General features: G+C 39.5%; 2 protein-coding genes across 2 annotated transcripts in view; both read left to right on the top strand.

The window, feature by feature from the left end:
* The window catches only part of LOC306713257 (alpha-tectorin-like), a gene marked incomplete at its 5' end in the record, with an annotated part of 55,127 nt that overhangs the window by 12,813 nt on the left and 23,508 nt on the right, over window positions 1-18,806 (top strand). The window lies entirely within an intron of this gene.
* On the top strand, window positions 609-2,213 carry LOC306713199 (alpha-tectorin-like; the record flags this gene model as incomplete). Its single annotated transcript, XM_079182848.1, has 4 exons — window positions 609-630; window positions 909-952; window positions 1,411-1,806; window positions 1,926-2,213. The coding sequence occupies 4 exons, from the start codon at window positions 609-611 to the stop codon at window positions 2,211-2,213; spliced, it is 750 nt and encodes a 249-aa protein (XP_079038974.1).

Genomic DNA, 18,806 nt, shown 5'->3' on the forward strand with positions numbered 1-18,806 from the left:
GTTATTACTTCAAGATTATACCCACTTCCCCTGGATTGCAGCTAATCCTGCTGTTTATGATTGTTAAATATTTTTTTATATATATAGAGACATACATATATATATATATATATATATAAAATACACAATTTAAAATGCACTATTTACATCCTATGCCAGTGTGGAGGTTGCAGAGGTACCATACCCAAGGCATTGCATTGCGTCAGTGGTGGGCCGTGCATTTTATACCTGGGCCTTCAGTTCTGTCCTACTACAGTTGAACCACCTCCTGATAACCTCAATATGTCGCCACAGCTACGGGTTATTATTTGTTTCTAGGGGTTTAACAATACACGTATTTGAATTAAACCGTTCGGTACGAGGCTTATGAACCGAACAATACGTTTGAATACTACTAGTGCGTTTGGAAAATGCAGAAGCTTAAATTGTGGGAAATATAATGTTTTCCGTGGACTTTGCTCAAACTGGCAACCCACCAGCTACTACTTTGTGATTATGTTGAGGCCAGCAGAGAAGGCTTTGCTGGCCATGACGGCCCACCACTGGATTTGAATCATTACAATTCTTAGGCAATATAAATGACAAAACTTGGCTCTGCAAGTACATAGATGTGGTGGAGTAAAGAGTCAAGTAGTGTATATTAGACACTTAAACCATTTTTAGAAATTACAACTTCATATTGTTTACTTCCCTCATTCAGAAGTAGGGGTAGAAGAGGACGTTTCAGTCTTTACAAACCATCAATACACTTCAGATATTTGATTTTGACATTTGAGATGTGATCATTATTTATTGACAATTATTTCTTCCAATTTCAGATCCAACCCCAACAACTGCTCCCCCAACATCAACAACTGCAACCCCAACAACTGCCATAACAACAACAACTGCAACCCCAACATCAACAGCTGCAACCCCAACTGGCTGTCAATATGACGGGTTCAACTATAATGTAAGTCATATAGCTCTAAATGGATAAGAAACCAGATTTGTATCACTGTGCCCGAATAATTCATCTGACAGTCTCTGTGATTTCAGTCTTTGCACATAATCATTTCACTTTGGTCAAGCAACTCTCTTATATCACAGATATCAGAATCCTTTTGTCTTCTTTTTTAATCTGCCCATCTCTATCAACATCAGTGTGCTCAATTAAAAGTGATCCTCATTTGCCTAAAATTATCAAGTAACAAGATATTTAAAAATACTGTTGACAGAGAACCAAATATTTGCTACTTCATTGTGCTACATATATTGCGTGTCACAACTGTCATTTTGTACCATGACCAGCTGTAGTTGTAATAGTTCTTGTTTATTTTATTTTTTCCATTGTATTAGTATGAGACCTGTTATACACAGCCCACAAGTTGTATAAATATATGTACATGAACATATTCTCACATGTTACAGGCTGGTGAATCCTTCTGGACAGAGGGTTGCTCCCAGCGGTGTGAATGCCATGCTCCCAATGACCTGCGCTGTTCTGCTGCATCTTGCACTCCTACACAAGAGTGCACCATCAGAAATGGCCAGCTGGGCTGTTTTGATGAGATGTCTACTTGCACTGTTACGGGCGATCCACACTACTTCACCTTTGATAGGGCAGTGGCCCATTTCCAGGGCACATGCTCATACATCATTACTGAGAGTGTGAACCCCGGCATCAATGAAACACAGTTTCAGGTAGTAGCCACCAATAATCACCGTGGCAACAACCGTGTGTCGTTTGTGTCAGTAGTGGATGTATACCTCTCAAATCAACTAGAGAGTGTGCATGTCAGGATTGGACCCAACAGAAGAGTAAAGGTAAGCTCTTCATTACTTGCAAGATGAAAAACCTTCTGTATCTCTGTATTGTAAGTATAATTACAAACAAGTGCCTCCTCCCTTCTTGTCCGTCTCTCTCTGATCTCTCTTCCTTCCAGGTAAATGGAAGTGAGGTGTCTCTTCCCACCACTGTGGGAACATTAGCTCAGGTAGTAAGACAGGGACGCTACATCGTGGTCGATGCCGTTGACTTGAAAGTTCACTTTAACGGCCGGAGCACTTTACTGGTCAGACTGGGCCAATACCATCAAAATAGAGTGACAGGCATGTGTGGAAACTTCAACAGTGATCCTTCGGATGACAAAGTCTTGCCCAATGGCACTTTGGCACAAAATGACAATCACTTTGGACACAGCTGGAAATCCTCCACAAGCCAACCAAGGTGAGAGGTTATGAAAAGAACATGCAGGGTTCACAACCCTTCACTACATAAAGAAACAACAATACACATATGACGGTAAAATATGTCAAAATAAACAAAGTCAGCTCAAATGTTAAACTCTTAATGTCTTTTCTAGATGTGGATCCACTGATGAAAACAGTGATGATGGATTGGATGACTGTCCCTTGATGGAAGAATACTCTGAGCTCTGTAGTGTCATCACCAACAGTAGCGGTCCATTCAGTGCCTGTCACCTGCACTCTGATCCACAGCCATTTTTCAGTTCCTGTGTTTATGACCTCTGCCTCTACACTCCAGCCAATGACATGCTGTGTACTGCAGTCTCCGCCTACGAGAGCACCTGCTCTGTTTTGGGATTAAACATCCCTGAGTGGCGCTCTGCTTTGCAGTGCGGTAAGTTTGCACTGGGCTTATGGACAGCCAAAATAATGAATGAGAGATATAATCCTTAGTTTAACAGAACTTTGCCATTTGTCCTACTTGTGGAAAAACGTAGTTTTTTACATGTTTCGTCACTCTTTGTCTAAACCTGTCCCCATAATTTCCATAGCTGAGTCAGACCCCTGCGAACAGCTGAACTGCACAGAGTATGAGTGGTGTGGTGAGCAGCAAGGTGTGTACGGCTGCATCTATGATGAGGACCACCATCAGCCCAACGGTGAGAGCAGCTCCATTTAAAACACTGCTTTGTTTTATAGATCCCGGATGTGATATGTAGACATACATATATACAAAATACACAATATACATCCTATGCCAGTGTGGAGGTTGCCTTGGGTGTACCACACCCAAGGCATTGCTTTGCTTTGCTTTAACTTACAAGTTAACAAGTTACAAATACCAGGTTGATGTATCAATTAAATATAATTTTATTTTTGTTGTATTTAAGTGAATTCACTAACGGACTTTTGTTTTTGATGTTAGCAGATCAGACTGATTTTTATCCAATTAAATCTATGTGTTTGTTTTTATAGGAACGGTGACTCCTCCGACGTCAGGTGAATTGAAGTTTAGATAATCTCTTAATAATTTGTTCATGCTATTAACATGTCAGTCATACAGTCGCTCTAGTTATTACTTCAAGATTATACCCACTTCCCCTGGATTGCAGCTAATCCTGCTGTTTATGATTGTTAAATATTTTTTTATATATATAGAGACATACATATATATATATATATATATATAAAATACACAATTTAAAATGCACTATTTACATCCTATGCCAGTGTGGAGGTTGCAGAGGTACCATACCCAAGGCATTGCATTGCGTCAGTGGTGGGCCGTGCATTTTATACCTGGGCCTTCAGTTCTGTCCTACTACAGTTGAACCACCTCCTGATAACCTCAATATGTCGCCACAGCTACGGGTTATTATTTGTTTCTAGGGGTTTAACAATACACGTATTTGAATTAAACCGTTCGGTACGAGGCTTATGAACCGAACAATACGTTTGAATACTACTAGTGCGTTTGGAAAATGCAGAAGCTTAAATTGTGGGAAATATAATGTTTTCCGTGGACTTTGCTCAAACTGGCAACCCACCAGCTACTACTTTGTGATTATGTTGAGGCCAGCAGAGAAGGCTTTGCTGGCCATGACGGCCCACCACTGGATTTGAATCATTACAATTCTTAGGCAATATAAATGACAAAACTTGGCTCTGCAAGTACATAGATGTGGTGGAGTAAAGAGTCAAGTAGTGTATATTAGACACTTAAACCATTTTTAGAAATTACAACTTCATATTGTTTACTTCCCTCATTCAGAAGTAGGGGTAGAAGAGGACGTTTCAGTCTTTACAAACCATCAATACACTTCAGATATTTGATTTTGACATTTGAGATGTGATCATTATTTATTGACAATTATTTCTTCCAATTTCAGATCCAACCCCAACAACTGCTCCCCCAACATCAACAACTGCAACCCCAACAACTGCCATAACAACAACAACTGCAACCCCAACATCAACAGCTGCAACCCCAACTGGCTGTCAATATGACGGGTTCAACTATAATGTAAGTCATATAGCTCTAAATGGATAAGAAACCAGATTTGTATCACTGTGCCCGAATAATTCATCTGACAGTCTCTGTGATTTCAGTCTTTGCACATAATCATTTCACTTTGGTCAAGCAACTCTCTTATATCACAGATATCAGAATCCTTTTGTCTTCTTTTTTAATCTGCCCATCTCTATCAACATCAGTGTGCTCAATTAAAAGTGATCCTCATTTGCCTAAAATTATCAAGTAACAAGATATTTAAAAATACTGTTGACAGAGAACCAAATATTTGCTACTTCATTGTGCTACATATATTGCGTGTCACAACTGTCATTTTGTACCATGACCAGCTGTAGTTGTAGTAGTTCTTGTTTATTTTATTTTTTCCATTGTATTAGTATGAGACCTGTTATACACAGCCCACAAGTTGTATAAATATATGTACATGAACATATTCTCACATGTTACAGGCTGGTGAATCCTTCTGGACAGAGGGTTGCTCCCAGCGGTGTGAATGCCATGCTCCCAATGACCTGCGCTGTTCTGCTGCATCTTGCACTCCTACACAAGAGTGCACCACCAGAAATGGCCAGCTGGGCTGTTTTGATGAGATGTCTACTTGCACTGTTACGGGCGATCCACACTACTTCACCTTTGATAGGGCAGTGGCCCATTTCCAGGGCACATGCTCATACATCATTACTGAGAGTGTGAACCCCGGCATCAATGAAACACAGTTTCAGGTAGTAGCCACCAATAATCACCGTGGCAACAACCGTGTGTCGTTTGTGTCAGTAGTGGATGTATACCTCTCAAATCAACTAGAGAGTGTGCATGTCAGGATTGGACCCAACAGAAGAGTAAAGGTAAGCTCTTCATTACTTGCAAGATGAAAAACCTTCTGTATCTCTGTATTGTAAGTATAATTACAAACAAGTGCCTCCTCCCTTCTTGTCCGTCTCTCTCTGATCTCTCTTCCTTCCAGGTAAATGGAAGTGAGGTGTCTCTTCCCACCACTGTGGGAACATTAGCTCAGGTAGTAAGACAGGGACGCTACATCGTGGTCGATGCCGTTGACTTGAAAGTTCACTTTAACGGCCGGAGCACTTTACTGGTCAGACTGGGCCAATACCATCAAAATAGAGTGACAGGCATGTGTGGAAACTTCAACAGTGATCCTTCGGATGACAAAGTCTTGCCCAATGGCACTTTGGCACAAAATGACAATCACTTTGGACACAGCTGGAAATCCTCCACAAGCCAACCAAGGTGAGAGGTTATGAAAAGAACATGCAGGGTTCACAACCCTTCACTACATAAAGAAACAACAATACACATATGACGGTAAAATATGTCAAAATAAACAAAGTCAGCTCAAATGTTAAACTCTTAATGTCTTTTCTAGATGTGGATCCACTGATGAAAACAGTGATGATGGATTGGATGACTGTCCCTTGATGGAAGAATACTCTGAGCTCTGTAGTGTCATCACCAACAGTAGCGGTCCATTCAGTGCCTGTCACCTGCACTCTGATCCACAGCCATTTTTCAGTTCCTGTGTTTATGACCTCTGCCTCTACACTCCAGCCAATGACATGCTGTGTACTGCAGTCTCCGCCTACGAGAGCACCTGCTCTGTTTTGGGATTAAACATCCCTGAGTGGCGCTCTGCTTTGCAGTGCGGTAAGTTTGCACTGGGCTTATGGACAGCCAAAATAATGAATGAGAGATATAATCCTTAGTTTAACAGAACTTTGCCATTTGTCCTACTTGTGGAAAAACGTAGTTTTTTACATGTTTCGTCACTCTTTGTCTAAACCTGTCCCCATAATTTCCATAGCTGAGTCAGACCCCTGCGAACAGCTGAACTGCACAGAGTATGAGTGGTGTGGTGAGCAGCAAGGTGTGTACGGCTGCATCTATGATGAGGACCACCATCAGCCCAACGGTGAGAGCAGCTCCATTTAAAACACTGCTTTGTTTTATAGATCCCGGATGTGATATGTAGACATACATATATACAAAATACACAATATACATCCTATGCCAGTGTGGAGGTTGCCTTGGGTGTACCACACCCAAGGCATTGCTTTGCTTTGCTTTAACTTACAAGTTAACAAGTTACAAATACCAGGTTGATGTATCAATTAAATATAATTTTATTTTTGTTGTATTTAAGTGAATTCACTAACTGACTTTTGTTTTTGATGTTAGCAGATCAGACTGATTTTTATCCAATTAAATCTATGTGTTTGTTTTTATAGGAACGGTGACTCCTCCGACGTCAGGTGAATTGAAGTTTAGATAATCTCTTAATAATTTGTTCATGCTATTAACATGTCAGTCATACAGTCACTCTAGTTATTACTTCAAGATTATACCCACTTCCCCTGGATTGCAGCTAATCCTGCTGTTTATGATTGTTAAATATTTTTTTATATATATAGAGACATACATATATATATATATATATATATATAAAATACACAATTTAAAATGCACTATTTACATCCTATGCCAGTGTGGAGGTTGCAGAGGTACCATACCCAAGGCATTGCATTGCGTCAGTGGTGGGCCGTGGATTTTATACCTGGGCCTTCAGTTCTGTCCTACTACAGTTGAACCACCTCCTGATAACCTCAATATGTCGCCACAGCTACGGGTTATTATTTGTTTCTAGGGGTTTAACAATACACGTATTTGAATTAAACCGTTCGGTACGAGGCTTATGAACCGAACAATACGTTTGAATACTACTAGTGCGTTTGGAAAATGCAGAAGCTTAAATTGTGGGAAATATAATGTTTTCCGTGGACTTTGCTCAAACTGGCAACCCACCAGCTACTACTTTGTGATTCTGTTGAGGCCAGCAGAGAAGGCTTTGCTGGCCCTGACGGCCCACCACTGGATTTGAATCATTACAATTCTTAGGCAATATAAATGACAAAACTTGGCTCTGCAAGTACATAGATGTGGTGGAGTAAAGAGTCAAGTAGTGTATATTAGACACTTAAACCATTTTTAGAAATTACAACTTCATATTGTTTACTTCCCTCATTCAGAAGTAGGGGTAGAAGAGGACGTTTCAGTCTTTACAAACCATCAATACACTTCAGATATTTGATTTTGACATTTGAGATGTGATCATTATTCATTGACAATTTTTCTCCCAATTTCAGATCCAACCCCAACAACTGCTCCCCCAACATCAACAACTGCAACCCCAACAACTGCTCCCCCAACCCCAACAACTGCCATAACAACAACAACCACCACCCCAACATCAACAATTGTTACCTCAACAACAACCCAAGAGGGTAAATTCACATGTCACAATACAGTAGCAGAAGAAGCAGTCTAAAAGGGCAGGAAAGGGATACAGATTATTCAGAACAATGAATACAGCAAAATGAAAAATAAAAATTTGTAAATGACAAAATTTGATACAAAATCAAGGTACATTTGACCAGTGGTGGGCTGTGCATTTTATACCTGGGCCTTCAGTTCTGTCCTACTACAGTTGAACAACCTCCTAATAACCTCATTATGTCGCCACAGCTACGGGTTATTATTTGTTTCTAGGGGTGTAACAATACACGTATTTGTAGTAAACCGTTTGGAACGAGGCTTACGAACCGAACAATACGTTTGAATACTACTAGTGCGTTTGGAAAATGCAGAAGCTTAAATTGTGAGAAATATAATGTTTTCGTTGGACTTTGCTCAAACTGGCAACCCACCAGCTATAACATTGTGATTATGTTGAGGCCAGCAGAGAAGGCTTTGCTGGCCCTGACGGCCCACCACTGTATTTGATACATTACAATTCTTAGGCAATATACATGACAAAACTTGGCTGTGCAAGTATATAGATATGTGTGGTGGAGTAAAGAGTCAAGTAGTGTATATTAGACACTTAAATCATTTTTAGAAATTACAACCTCATATTATTTACTATCCTGGTTCAGCATAAGGGGAAGAATTAGAAGAAGAGGACTTTTCAGTCTTTACAAACCATCAATACTTTTCAGATATTTGATTTTGACATTTGAGATGTGATCATTATTTATTGACAATTATTTCTTCCAATTTCAGATCCAACCCCAACAACTGCTCCCCCAACATCAACAACTGCAATCCCAACAACTGCCATAACAACAACAACTGCAACCCCAACATCAACAGCTGCAACCCCAACAACTGGCTGTCAATATGACGGGTTCAACTATAATGTAAGTCATATAGCTCTAAATGGATAAGAAACCAGATTTGTATCACTGTGCCCGAATAATTCATCTGACAGTCTCTGTGATTTCAGTCTTTGCACATAATCATTTCACTTTGGTCAAGCAACTCTCTTATATCACAGATATCAGAATCCTTTTGTCTTCTTTTTTAATCTGCCCATCTCTATCAACATCAGTGTGCTCAATTAAAAGTGATCCTCATTTGCCTACAATTATCAAGTAACAAGATATTTAAAAATACTGTTGACAGAGAACCAAATATTTGCTACTTCATTGTGCTACATATATTGCGTGTCACAACTGTCATTTTGTACCATGACCAGCTGTAGTTGTAGTAGTTCTTGTTTATTTTATTTTTTCCATTGTATTAGTATGAGACCTGTTATACACAGCCCACAAGTTGTATAAATATATGTACATGAACATATTCTCACATGTTACAGGCTGGTGAATCCTTCTGGACAGAGGGTTGCTCCCAGCGGTGTGAATGCCATGCTCCCAATGACCTGCGCTGTGCTGCTGCATCTTGCACTCCTACACAAGAGTGCACCATCAGAAATGGCCAGCTGGGCTGTTTTGATGAGATGTCTACTTGCACTGTTACGGGCGATCCACACTACTTCACCTTTGATAGGGCACTGGCCCATTTCCAGGGCACATGCTCATACATCATTACTGAGAGTGTGAACCCCGGCATCAATGAAACACAGTTTCAGGTAGTAGCCACCAATAATCACCGTGGCAACAACCGTGTGTCGTTTGTGTCAGTAGTGGATGTATACCTCTCAAATCAACTAGAGAGTGTGCATGTCAGGATTGGACCCAACAGAAGAGTAAAGGTAAGCTCTTCATTACTTGCAAGATGAAAAACCTTCTGTATCTCTGTATTGTAAGTATAATTACAAACAACTGCCTCCTCCCTTCTTGTCCGTCTCTCTCTGATCTCTCTTCCTTCCAGGTAAATGGAAGTGAGGTGTCTCTTCCCACCACTGTGGGAACATTAGCTCAGGTAGTAAGACAGGGACGCTACATCGTGGTCGATGCCGTTGACTTGAAAGTTCACTTTAACGGCCGGAGCACTTTACTGGTCAGACTGGGCCAATACCATCAAAATAGAGTCACAGGCATGTGTGGAAACTTCAACAGGGATCCTTCAGATGACAAAGTCTTGCCCAATGGCATTTTGGCACAAAATGACAATCACTTTGGACACAGCTGGAAATCCTCCACAAGCCAACCAGGGTGAGATGTTATGAAAAGAACATGCAGGGTTCACAACCCTTCACTACACAAAGAAACAACATTACACATATGACGGTAAAATATGTCAAAATAAACAAAGTCAGCTCAAATCTTAAACGTTCAATGTCTTTTCTAGATGTGGATCCACTGATGAAAGCAGTGATGATGGATTGGATGACTGTCCCTTGATGGAAGAATACTCTGAGCTCTGTAGTGTCATCACCAACAGTAGCGGTCCATTCAGTGCCTGTCACCTGCACTCTGATCCACAGCCATTTTTCAGTTCCTGTGTCTATGACCTCTGCCTCTACACTCCAGCCAATGACATGCTGTGTACTGCAGTCTCCGCCTACGAGAGCACCTGCTCTGTTTTGGGATTAAACATCCCTGAGTGGCGCTCTGCTTTGCAGTGCGGTAAGTTTGCACTGGGCTTATGGACAGCCAAAATAATGAATGAGAGATATAATCCTTAGTTTAACAGAACTTTGCCATTTGTCCTACTTGTAGAAAAACATAGTTTTTTACATGTTTCGTCACTCTTTGTCTAAACCTGTCCCCATAATTTCCATAGCTGAGTCAGACCCCTGCGAACAGCTGGATTGCACAGAGTATGAGTGGTGTGGTGAGAAGCAAGGTGTGTACGGCTGCATCTATGATGAGGACCGCCATCAGCCCAACGGTGAGAGCAGCTCCATTTAAAACACTGCTTTGTTTTATAGATCCCGGATGTGATATTTAGACATACATATATACAAAATACACAATTTACATCCTATGCCAGTGTGGAGGTTGCCTTGGGTGTACCACACTCAAGGCATTGCTTTGCTTTGCTTTAACTTACAAGTTAACAAGTTACAAATACCAGGTTGATGTATCAATTAAATATAATTTTATTTTTGTGGTATTTAAGTGAATTCACTAACTGACTTTTGTTTTTGATGTTAGCAGATCAGACTGATTTTTATCCAATTAAATCTATGTCTTTGTTTTTATAGGTACGGTGACTCCTCCGACGTCAGGTGAATTGAAGTTTAGATAATCTCTTAGTAATTTGTTCATGCTATTAACATGTCAGTCATACAGCCGCTCTAGTAATTACTTCAAGATTATACCCACTTCCCCTGGATTGCAGCTAATCCTGCTGTTTATGATTGTTAAATATTTTTTTATATATATAGAGACATATATATATATATATATATATATATATATATATATATATATATATATATATATATATATATATAAAATACATAATTTAAAATGCACTATTTACATCCTATGCCAGTGTGGAGGTTGCAGAGGTACCACACCCAAGGCATTGCTTTGCTTCAGTGGTGGGCCGTGCATTTTATACCTGGGCCTTCAGTTCTTTCCTACTACAGTTGAACCACCTCCTGATAACCTCAATATGACGCCATAGCTACTCGTCATTATTTGTTTCTAGTAGTGTAACAATACACATATTTGTATTAAACCGTTTGGTACAAGGCTTACGAACCGAACAATTCGTTTGAATACTACTAGTGCGTTTGGAAAATGCAGAAGCTTAAATTGTGGGAAATTAATGTTTTCGGTGGACTTTGCTCAAACTGGCAACCCACCAGCTATACCTTTGTGATTCTGTTGAGGCCAGCAGAGAAGGCTTTGCTGGCCCTGATGGCCCACCACTCTATTTGATACATTACAATTCTTAGGCAATATACATGACAAAAAATTGCTGTGCAAGTATATAGATATGTAAGGTGGAGTAAAGAGTCAAGTAGTGTATATTAGACACTTAAACTATTTTTAGAAATTACAACCTCATATTATTTACTATCCTGGTTCAGCAGAAGGGGAAGAAGTAGAAGAAGTAGAAGAGGACTTTTCAGTCTTTACAAACCATCAATACACTTCAGATATTTGATTTTGACATTTGAGATGTGATCATTATTTATTGACAATTATTTCTTCCAATTTCAGATCCAACCCCAACAACTGCTCCCCCAACATCAACAACTGCAACCCCAACAACTGCTCCCCCAACAACAACAACTGCAACTCCAACAACTGCTCCCCCAACATCAACAACTGCAACCCCAACAACTGCTCCCCCAACATCAACAACTGCAACCCCAACAACTGCTATAACAACAACAACCGCCACCCCAACATCAACAATTGTTACCTCAACAACAACCCAAGAGGGTAAATTCACATGTTATAATACAGTAGCAGAAAAAGCAGTGTAAAGGGGCAGGAAAGGGATAAAGATCATTCAGAACAATGAATACAGCAAAGTGAAAAATAAAAATGTGTAAATGACAAAATTTGATAACAAATCAATTCTACATTTGATCAGTGGTGGGCTGTGCATTTTATACCTGGGCCTTCAGTTCTGTCCTACTACAGTTGAACAACCTCTTAATAACCTCATTATGTCGCCACAGTTATGGTTTATTATTTGTTTCTAGGGGTGTAACAATACACGTATTTGTATTAAACCGTTTGGTACGAGGCTTACGAACCGAACAATACGTTTGAATACTACTAGTGCATTTGGAAAATGCAGAAGCTTAAATTGTGGTAAATATAATGTTTTCGGTGGACTTTGCTCAAACTGGCAACCCACCAGCTATAACTTTGTGATTCTGTTGAGGCCAGCAGAGAAGGCTTTGCTGGCCCTGATGGCCCACCACTGTATTTGATACATTATAATTCTGAGGCAATATACATGACAAAACTTGGCTGTGCAAGTATATAGATATGTGTGGTGGAGTAAAGAGTCAAGTAGTGTATATTAGACACTTAAACCATTTTTAGAAATTACAACCTCATATTATTTACTACCCTGGTTCAGAAGAAGGGGAAGAAGTAGAAGAAGAGGACTTTTCAGCCTTTACAAACCATCAATACACTTCAGATATTTGATTTGACATTTGAGATGTGATCATTATTCATTGACAATTTTTTCTCCCAATTTCAGATCCGGCACTTCAATGTCAGACATGCACAAATCCGCAGTGTTCAAACACAAGGCTAGAAACATGTTCCTCAGAGACGATGTGTGTAACAGCTTCCAGTCAAGGTGGGCATTTCTTTATACCATGTTCTACTTTTGAGTGAAATAAATGTACTGCAGAGTTATGTGTTCTTTCCGCTATTATTGACGAACTCAACTTTTTATTTTGTAGCCACTTTATATGGAACTACAGAACAGCAAATATACAAGGCGTGTGCATCATCCTCCCTGTGTCCAGCCACAGGCTCTAAGACATTTTCAGCCAACATTGGTTATGCAAGTGTAGCTGCATCTGTTAAGTGCTGCAACACAGATAATTGCAACACAGAAACTCTACCGTGTAAGTACAGATGTATAAATACCTCATTTAAGATGAAAAAATATGAAATAGACTTTGACATGCTTCAATTTTGTGAAGCTTAAATGTTCTCTCTTTGTCAAACAAATGATGTTCTTTTCTATTTCAGTCCCTGCTGCTCAGACAGTTAACGCCCTACAGTGTTTCACTTGTAACCCTGTGACCTCTCAATGTACTTATCCAGTACAATGTAGGGGGGAGGAGAACCTCTGCCTTCAAGCGAGTGGTGAGTCTTAATCATACGTGGTTTCCAAAAAGTATTTTACAACCTTAAAGTATCTCAAACCAACTACTTGTGAGATCTGGAAAATCAACCAGTGGAGGAAAGTAAAGAAGTACATGTCCTGAACTGCTGTTCTATAGTATTTGTAGTATTTCTATGATGTGCTACTTAATACTTATAGTCCACTAAATATCAATGGTAATTATTGTACTTTTTACTGCACTACAATCATATGACAGTTATAGTGACTAGTTACTTCAAGAAAAGTCAATACACTTAAGTTTTGATGTTCTAATACTCCCAAAATGTTACATGTCATAATTCAATAGTATTCAAAGTATAGTAATAAACACGTACGAAGTGAAAATACTTTTATTCCTAATATTTTAAGTACATTCTACATTGTGGTATTACTTATTTTAATTAATTAGCAAACTTAAAACAATGAAGGCTGTGTAGTTAAACGATGATTTTTCCTCTACAGTGACAAGTGGGTACAGCACTTCTCCAGCTTTTGGCTGTGCATCTACAAATCTGTGTGTAGCTGCTGAAAGCCTGGGTAGCCTTCCTTTCATGCAAAGCATTGGAAGCATAAGCAGTGGACCATCCTGTTGTGGAAGCAGTTTTTGTAATAATGCCACAACAACTGCTCCCCCAACATCAACAACTGCAACCCCAACAACTGCTCCCCCAACATCAACAACTGCAACCCCAACAACTGCTCCCCCAACATCAAGAACTGCAACCCCAACAACTGCTCCCCCAACATCAACAACTGCAACCCCAACAACTGCTCCCCCATCATCAACAACTGTAACCCCAACAACTGCTCCCCTAACATCAACAACTGCAACCCCAACAACTGCTCCCCCAACATCAACAACTGCAACCCCAACAACTACTCCCCCAACATCAACAACTGCAACCCCAACAACAACAATTGTTACCTTAACAACAATCCAAGAGGGTAAATTCACATGTCACAATACAGTAGCAGAAGAAGCAGTCTAAAGGGGCAGGAAAGGGATAAAGTTCATTCAGAACAATGAATACAGCAAAATGAAAAATAAAAATTAGTAAATGACAAAATTTTATACAAAATCAATTCTACATTTGATCAGTGGTGGGCTGTGCATTTTATACCTGGGCCTTCAGTTCTGTCCTACTACAGTTGAACAACCTCTTAATAACCTCATTATGTCGCCACAGTTACGGTTTATTATTTGTTTCTAGGGGTGTAACAATACACGTATTTGTATTAAACCGTTTGGTACGAGGCTTACGAACCGAACAATACGTTTGAATACTACTAGTGCATTTGGAAAATGCAGAAGCTTAAATTGTGGTAAATATAATGTTTTCGGTGGACTTTGCTCAAACTGGCAACCCACCAGCTATAACTTTGTGATTCTGTTGAGGCCAGCAGAGAAGGCTTTGCTGGCCCTGATGGCCCACCACTCTATTTGATACATTACAATTCTTAGGCAATATACATGACAAAAAATTGCTGTGCAAGTATATAGATATGTAAGGTGGAGTAAAGAGTCAAGTAGTGTATATTAGACACTTAAACTATTTTTAGAAATTACAACCTCATATTATTTACTATCCTGGTTCAGCAGAAGGGGAAGAAGTAGAAGAAGTAGAAGAAGAGGACTTTTCAGTCTTTACAAACCATCAATACACTTCAGATATTTGATTTTGACATTTGAGATGTGATCATTATTTATTGACAATTATTTCTTCCAATTTCAGATCCAACCCCAACAACTGCTCCCCCAACATCAACAACTGCAACTCCAACAACTGCTCCCCCAACATCAACAACTGCAACCCCAACAACTGCTCCCCCAACATCAACAACTGCAACCCCAACAACTGCTATAACAACAACAACCGCCACCCCAACATCAACAATTGTTACCTCAACAACAACCCAAGAGGGTAAATTCACATGTTATAATACAGTAGCAGAAAAAGCAGTGTAAAGGGGCAGGAAAGGGATAAAGATCATTCAGAACAATGAATACAGCAAAGTGAAAAATAAAAATGTGTAAATGACAAAATTTGATAACAAATCAATTCTACATTTGATCAGTGGTGGGCTGTGCATTTTATACCTGGGCCTTCAGTTCTGTCCTACTACAGTTGAACAACCTCTTAATAACCTCATTATGTCGCCACAGTTATGGTTTATTATTTGTTTCTAGGGGTGTAACAATACACGTATTTGTATTAAACCGTTTGGTACGAGGCTTACGAACCGAACAATACGTTTGAATACTACTAGTGCATTTGGAAAATGCAGAAGCTTAAATTGTGGTAAATATAATGTTTTCGGTGGACTTTGCTCAAACTGGCAACCCACCAGCTATAACTTTGTGATTCTGTTGAGGCCAGCAGAGAAGGCTTTGCTGGCCCTGATGGCCCACCACTGTATTTGATACATTATAATTCTGAGGCAATATACATGACAAAACTTGGCTGTGCAAGTATATAGATATGTGTGGTGGAGTAAAGAGTCAAGTAGTGTATATTAGACACTTAAACCATTTTTAGAAATTACAACCTCATATTATTTACTACCCTGGTTCAGAAGAAGGGGAAGAAGTAGAAGAAGAGGACTTTTCAGCCTTTACAAACCATCAATACACTTCAGATATTTGATTTGACATTTGAGATGTGATCATTATTCATTGACAATTTTTTCTCCCAATTTCAGATCCGGCACTTCAATGTCAGACATGCACAAATCCGCAGTGTTCAAACACAAGGCTAGAAACATGTTCCTCAGAGACGATGTGTGTAACAGCTTCCAGTCAAGGTGGGCATTTCTTTATACCATGTTCTACTTTTGAGTGAAATAAATGTACTGCAGAGTTATGTGTTCTTTCCGCTATTATTGACGAACTCAACTTTTTATTTTGTAGCCACTTTATATGGAACTACAGAGCAGCAAATATACAAGGCGTGTGCATCATCCTCCCTGTGTCCAGCCACAGGCTCTAAGACATTTTCAGCCAACATTGGTTATGCAAGTGTAGCTGCATCCGTTAAGTGCTGCAACACAGATAATTGCAACACAGAAACTCTACAGTGTAAGTACAGATGTATAAATACCTCATTTAAGATGAAAAAATATGAAATAGACTTTGACATGCTTCAATTTTGTGAAGCTTAAATGTTCTCTCTTTGTCAAACAAATGATGTTCTTTTCTATTTCAGTCCCTGCTGCTCAGACAGTTAACGCCCTACAGTGTTTCACTTGTAACCCCGTGACCTCTCAATGTACTTATCCAGTACAATGTAGGGGGGAGGAGAACCTCTGCCTTCAAGCGAGTGGTGAGTATTAATCATACGTGGTTTCCAAAAAGTATTTTACAACCTTAAAGTATCTCAAACCAACTACTTGTGGGATCTGGAAAATCAACCAGTGGAGGAAAGTAAAGAAGTACATGTCCTGAACTGCTGTTCTATAGTATTTGTAGTATTTCTATGATGTGCTACTTAATACTTATAGTCCACTAAATATCAATGGTAATTATTGTACTTTTTACTGCACTACAATCATATGACAGTTATAGTGACTAGTTACTTCAAGAAAAGTCAATACACTTAAGTTTTGATGTTCTAATACTCCCAAAATGTTACATGTCATAATTCAATAGTATTCAAAGTATAGTAATAAACACGTACGAAGTGAAAATACTTTTATTCCTAATATTTTAAGTATATTCTACATTGTGGTATTACTTATTTTAATTAATTAGCAAACTTAAAACAATGAAGGCTGTGTAGTTAAACGATGATTTTTCCTCTACAGTGACAAGTGGGTACAGCACTTCTCCAGCTTTTGGCTGTGCATCTACAAATCTGTGTGTAGCTGCTGAAAGCCTGGGTAGCCTTCCTTTCATGCAAAGCATTGGAAGCATAAGCAGTGGACCATCCTGTTGTGGAAGCAGTTTTTGTAATAATGCCACAACAACTGCTCCCCCAACATCAACAACTGCAACCCCAACAACTGCTCCCCCAACATCAACAACTACAACCCCAACAACTGCTCCCCCAACATCAACAACTGCAACCCCAACAACTGCTCCCCCAACATCAACAACTGCAGCCCCAACAACTGCTCCCCCATCATCAACAACTGTAACCCCAACAACTGCTCCCCTAACATCAACAACTGCAACCCCAACAACTGCTCCCCCAACATCAACAACTGCAACCCCAACAACTACTCCCCCAACATCAACAACTGCAACCCCAACAACAACAATTGTTACCTTAACAACAATCCAAGAGGGTAAATTCACATGTCACAATACAGTAGCAGAAGAAGCAGTCTAAAGGGGCAGGAAAGGGATAAAGTTCATTCAGAACAATGAATACAGCAAAATGAAAAATAAAAATTAGTAAATGACAAAATTTTATACAAAATCAATTCTACATTTGATCAGTGGTGGGCTGTGCATTTTATACCTGGGCCTTCAGTTCTGTCCTACTACAGTTGAACAACCTCTTAATAACCTCATTATGTCGCCACAGTTACGGTTTATTATTTGTTTCTAGGGGTGTAACAATACACGTATTTGTATTAAACCGTTTGGTACGAGGCTTACGAACCGAACAATACGTTTGAATACTACTAGTGCATTTGGAAAATGCAGAAGCTTAAATTGTGGTAAATATAATGTTTTCGGTGGACTTTGCTCAAACTGGCAACCCACCAGCTATAACTTTGTGATTCTATTGAGGCCAGCAGAGAAGGCTTTGCTGGCCCTGATGGCCCACCACTGTATTTGATACATTATAATTCTGAGGCAATATACATGACAAAACTTGGCTGTGCAAGTATATAGATATGTGTGGTGGAGTAAAGAGTCAAGTAGTGTATATTAGACACTTAAACCATTTTTAGAAATTACAACCTCATATTATTTACTACCCTGGTTCAGAAGAAGGGGAAGAAGTAGAAGAAGAGGACTTTTCAGCCTTTACAAACCATCAATACACTTCAGATATTTGATTTGACATTTGAGATGTGATCATTATTCATTGACAATTTTTTCTCCCAATTTCAGATCCGGCACTTCAATGTCAGACATGCACAAATCCGCAGTGTTCAAACACAAGGCTAGAAACATGTTCCTCAGAGACGATGTGTGTAACAGCTTCCAGTCAAGGTGGGCATTTCTTTATACCATGTTCTACTTTTGAATGAAATAAATGTACTGCAGAGTTATGTGTTCTTTCCGCTATTATTGACGAACTCAACTTTTTATTTTGTAGCCACTTTATATGGAACTACAGAGCAGCAAATATACAAGGCGTGTGCATCATCCTCCCTGTGTCCAGCCACAGGCTCTAAGACATTTTCAGCCAACATTGGTTATGCAAGTGTAGCTGCATCCGTTAAGTGCTGCAACACAGATAATTGCAACACAGAAACTCTACAGTGTAAGTACAGATGTATAAATACCTCATTTAAG

Source organism: Pholis gunnellus, assembly GCF_910591455.1.
Source record: "Pholis gunnellus genome assembly, chromosome: 21".
NCBI classification, from domain to species: Eukaryota; Metazoa; Chordata; class Actinopteri; order Perciformes; family Pholidae; genus Pholis; species Pholis gunnellus.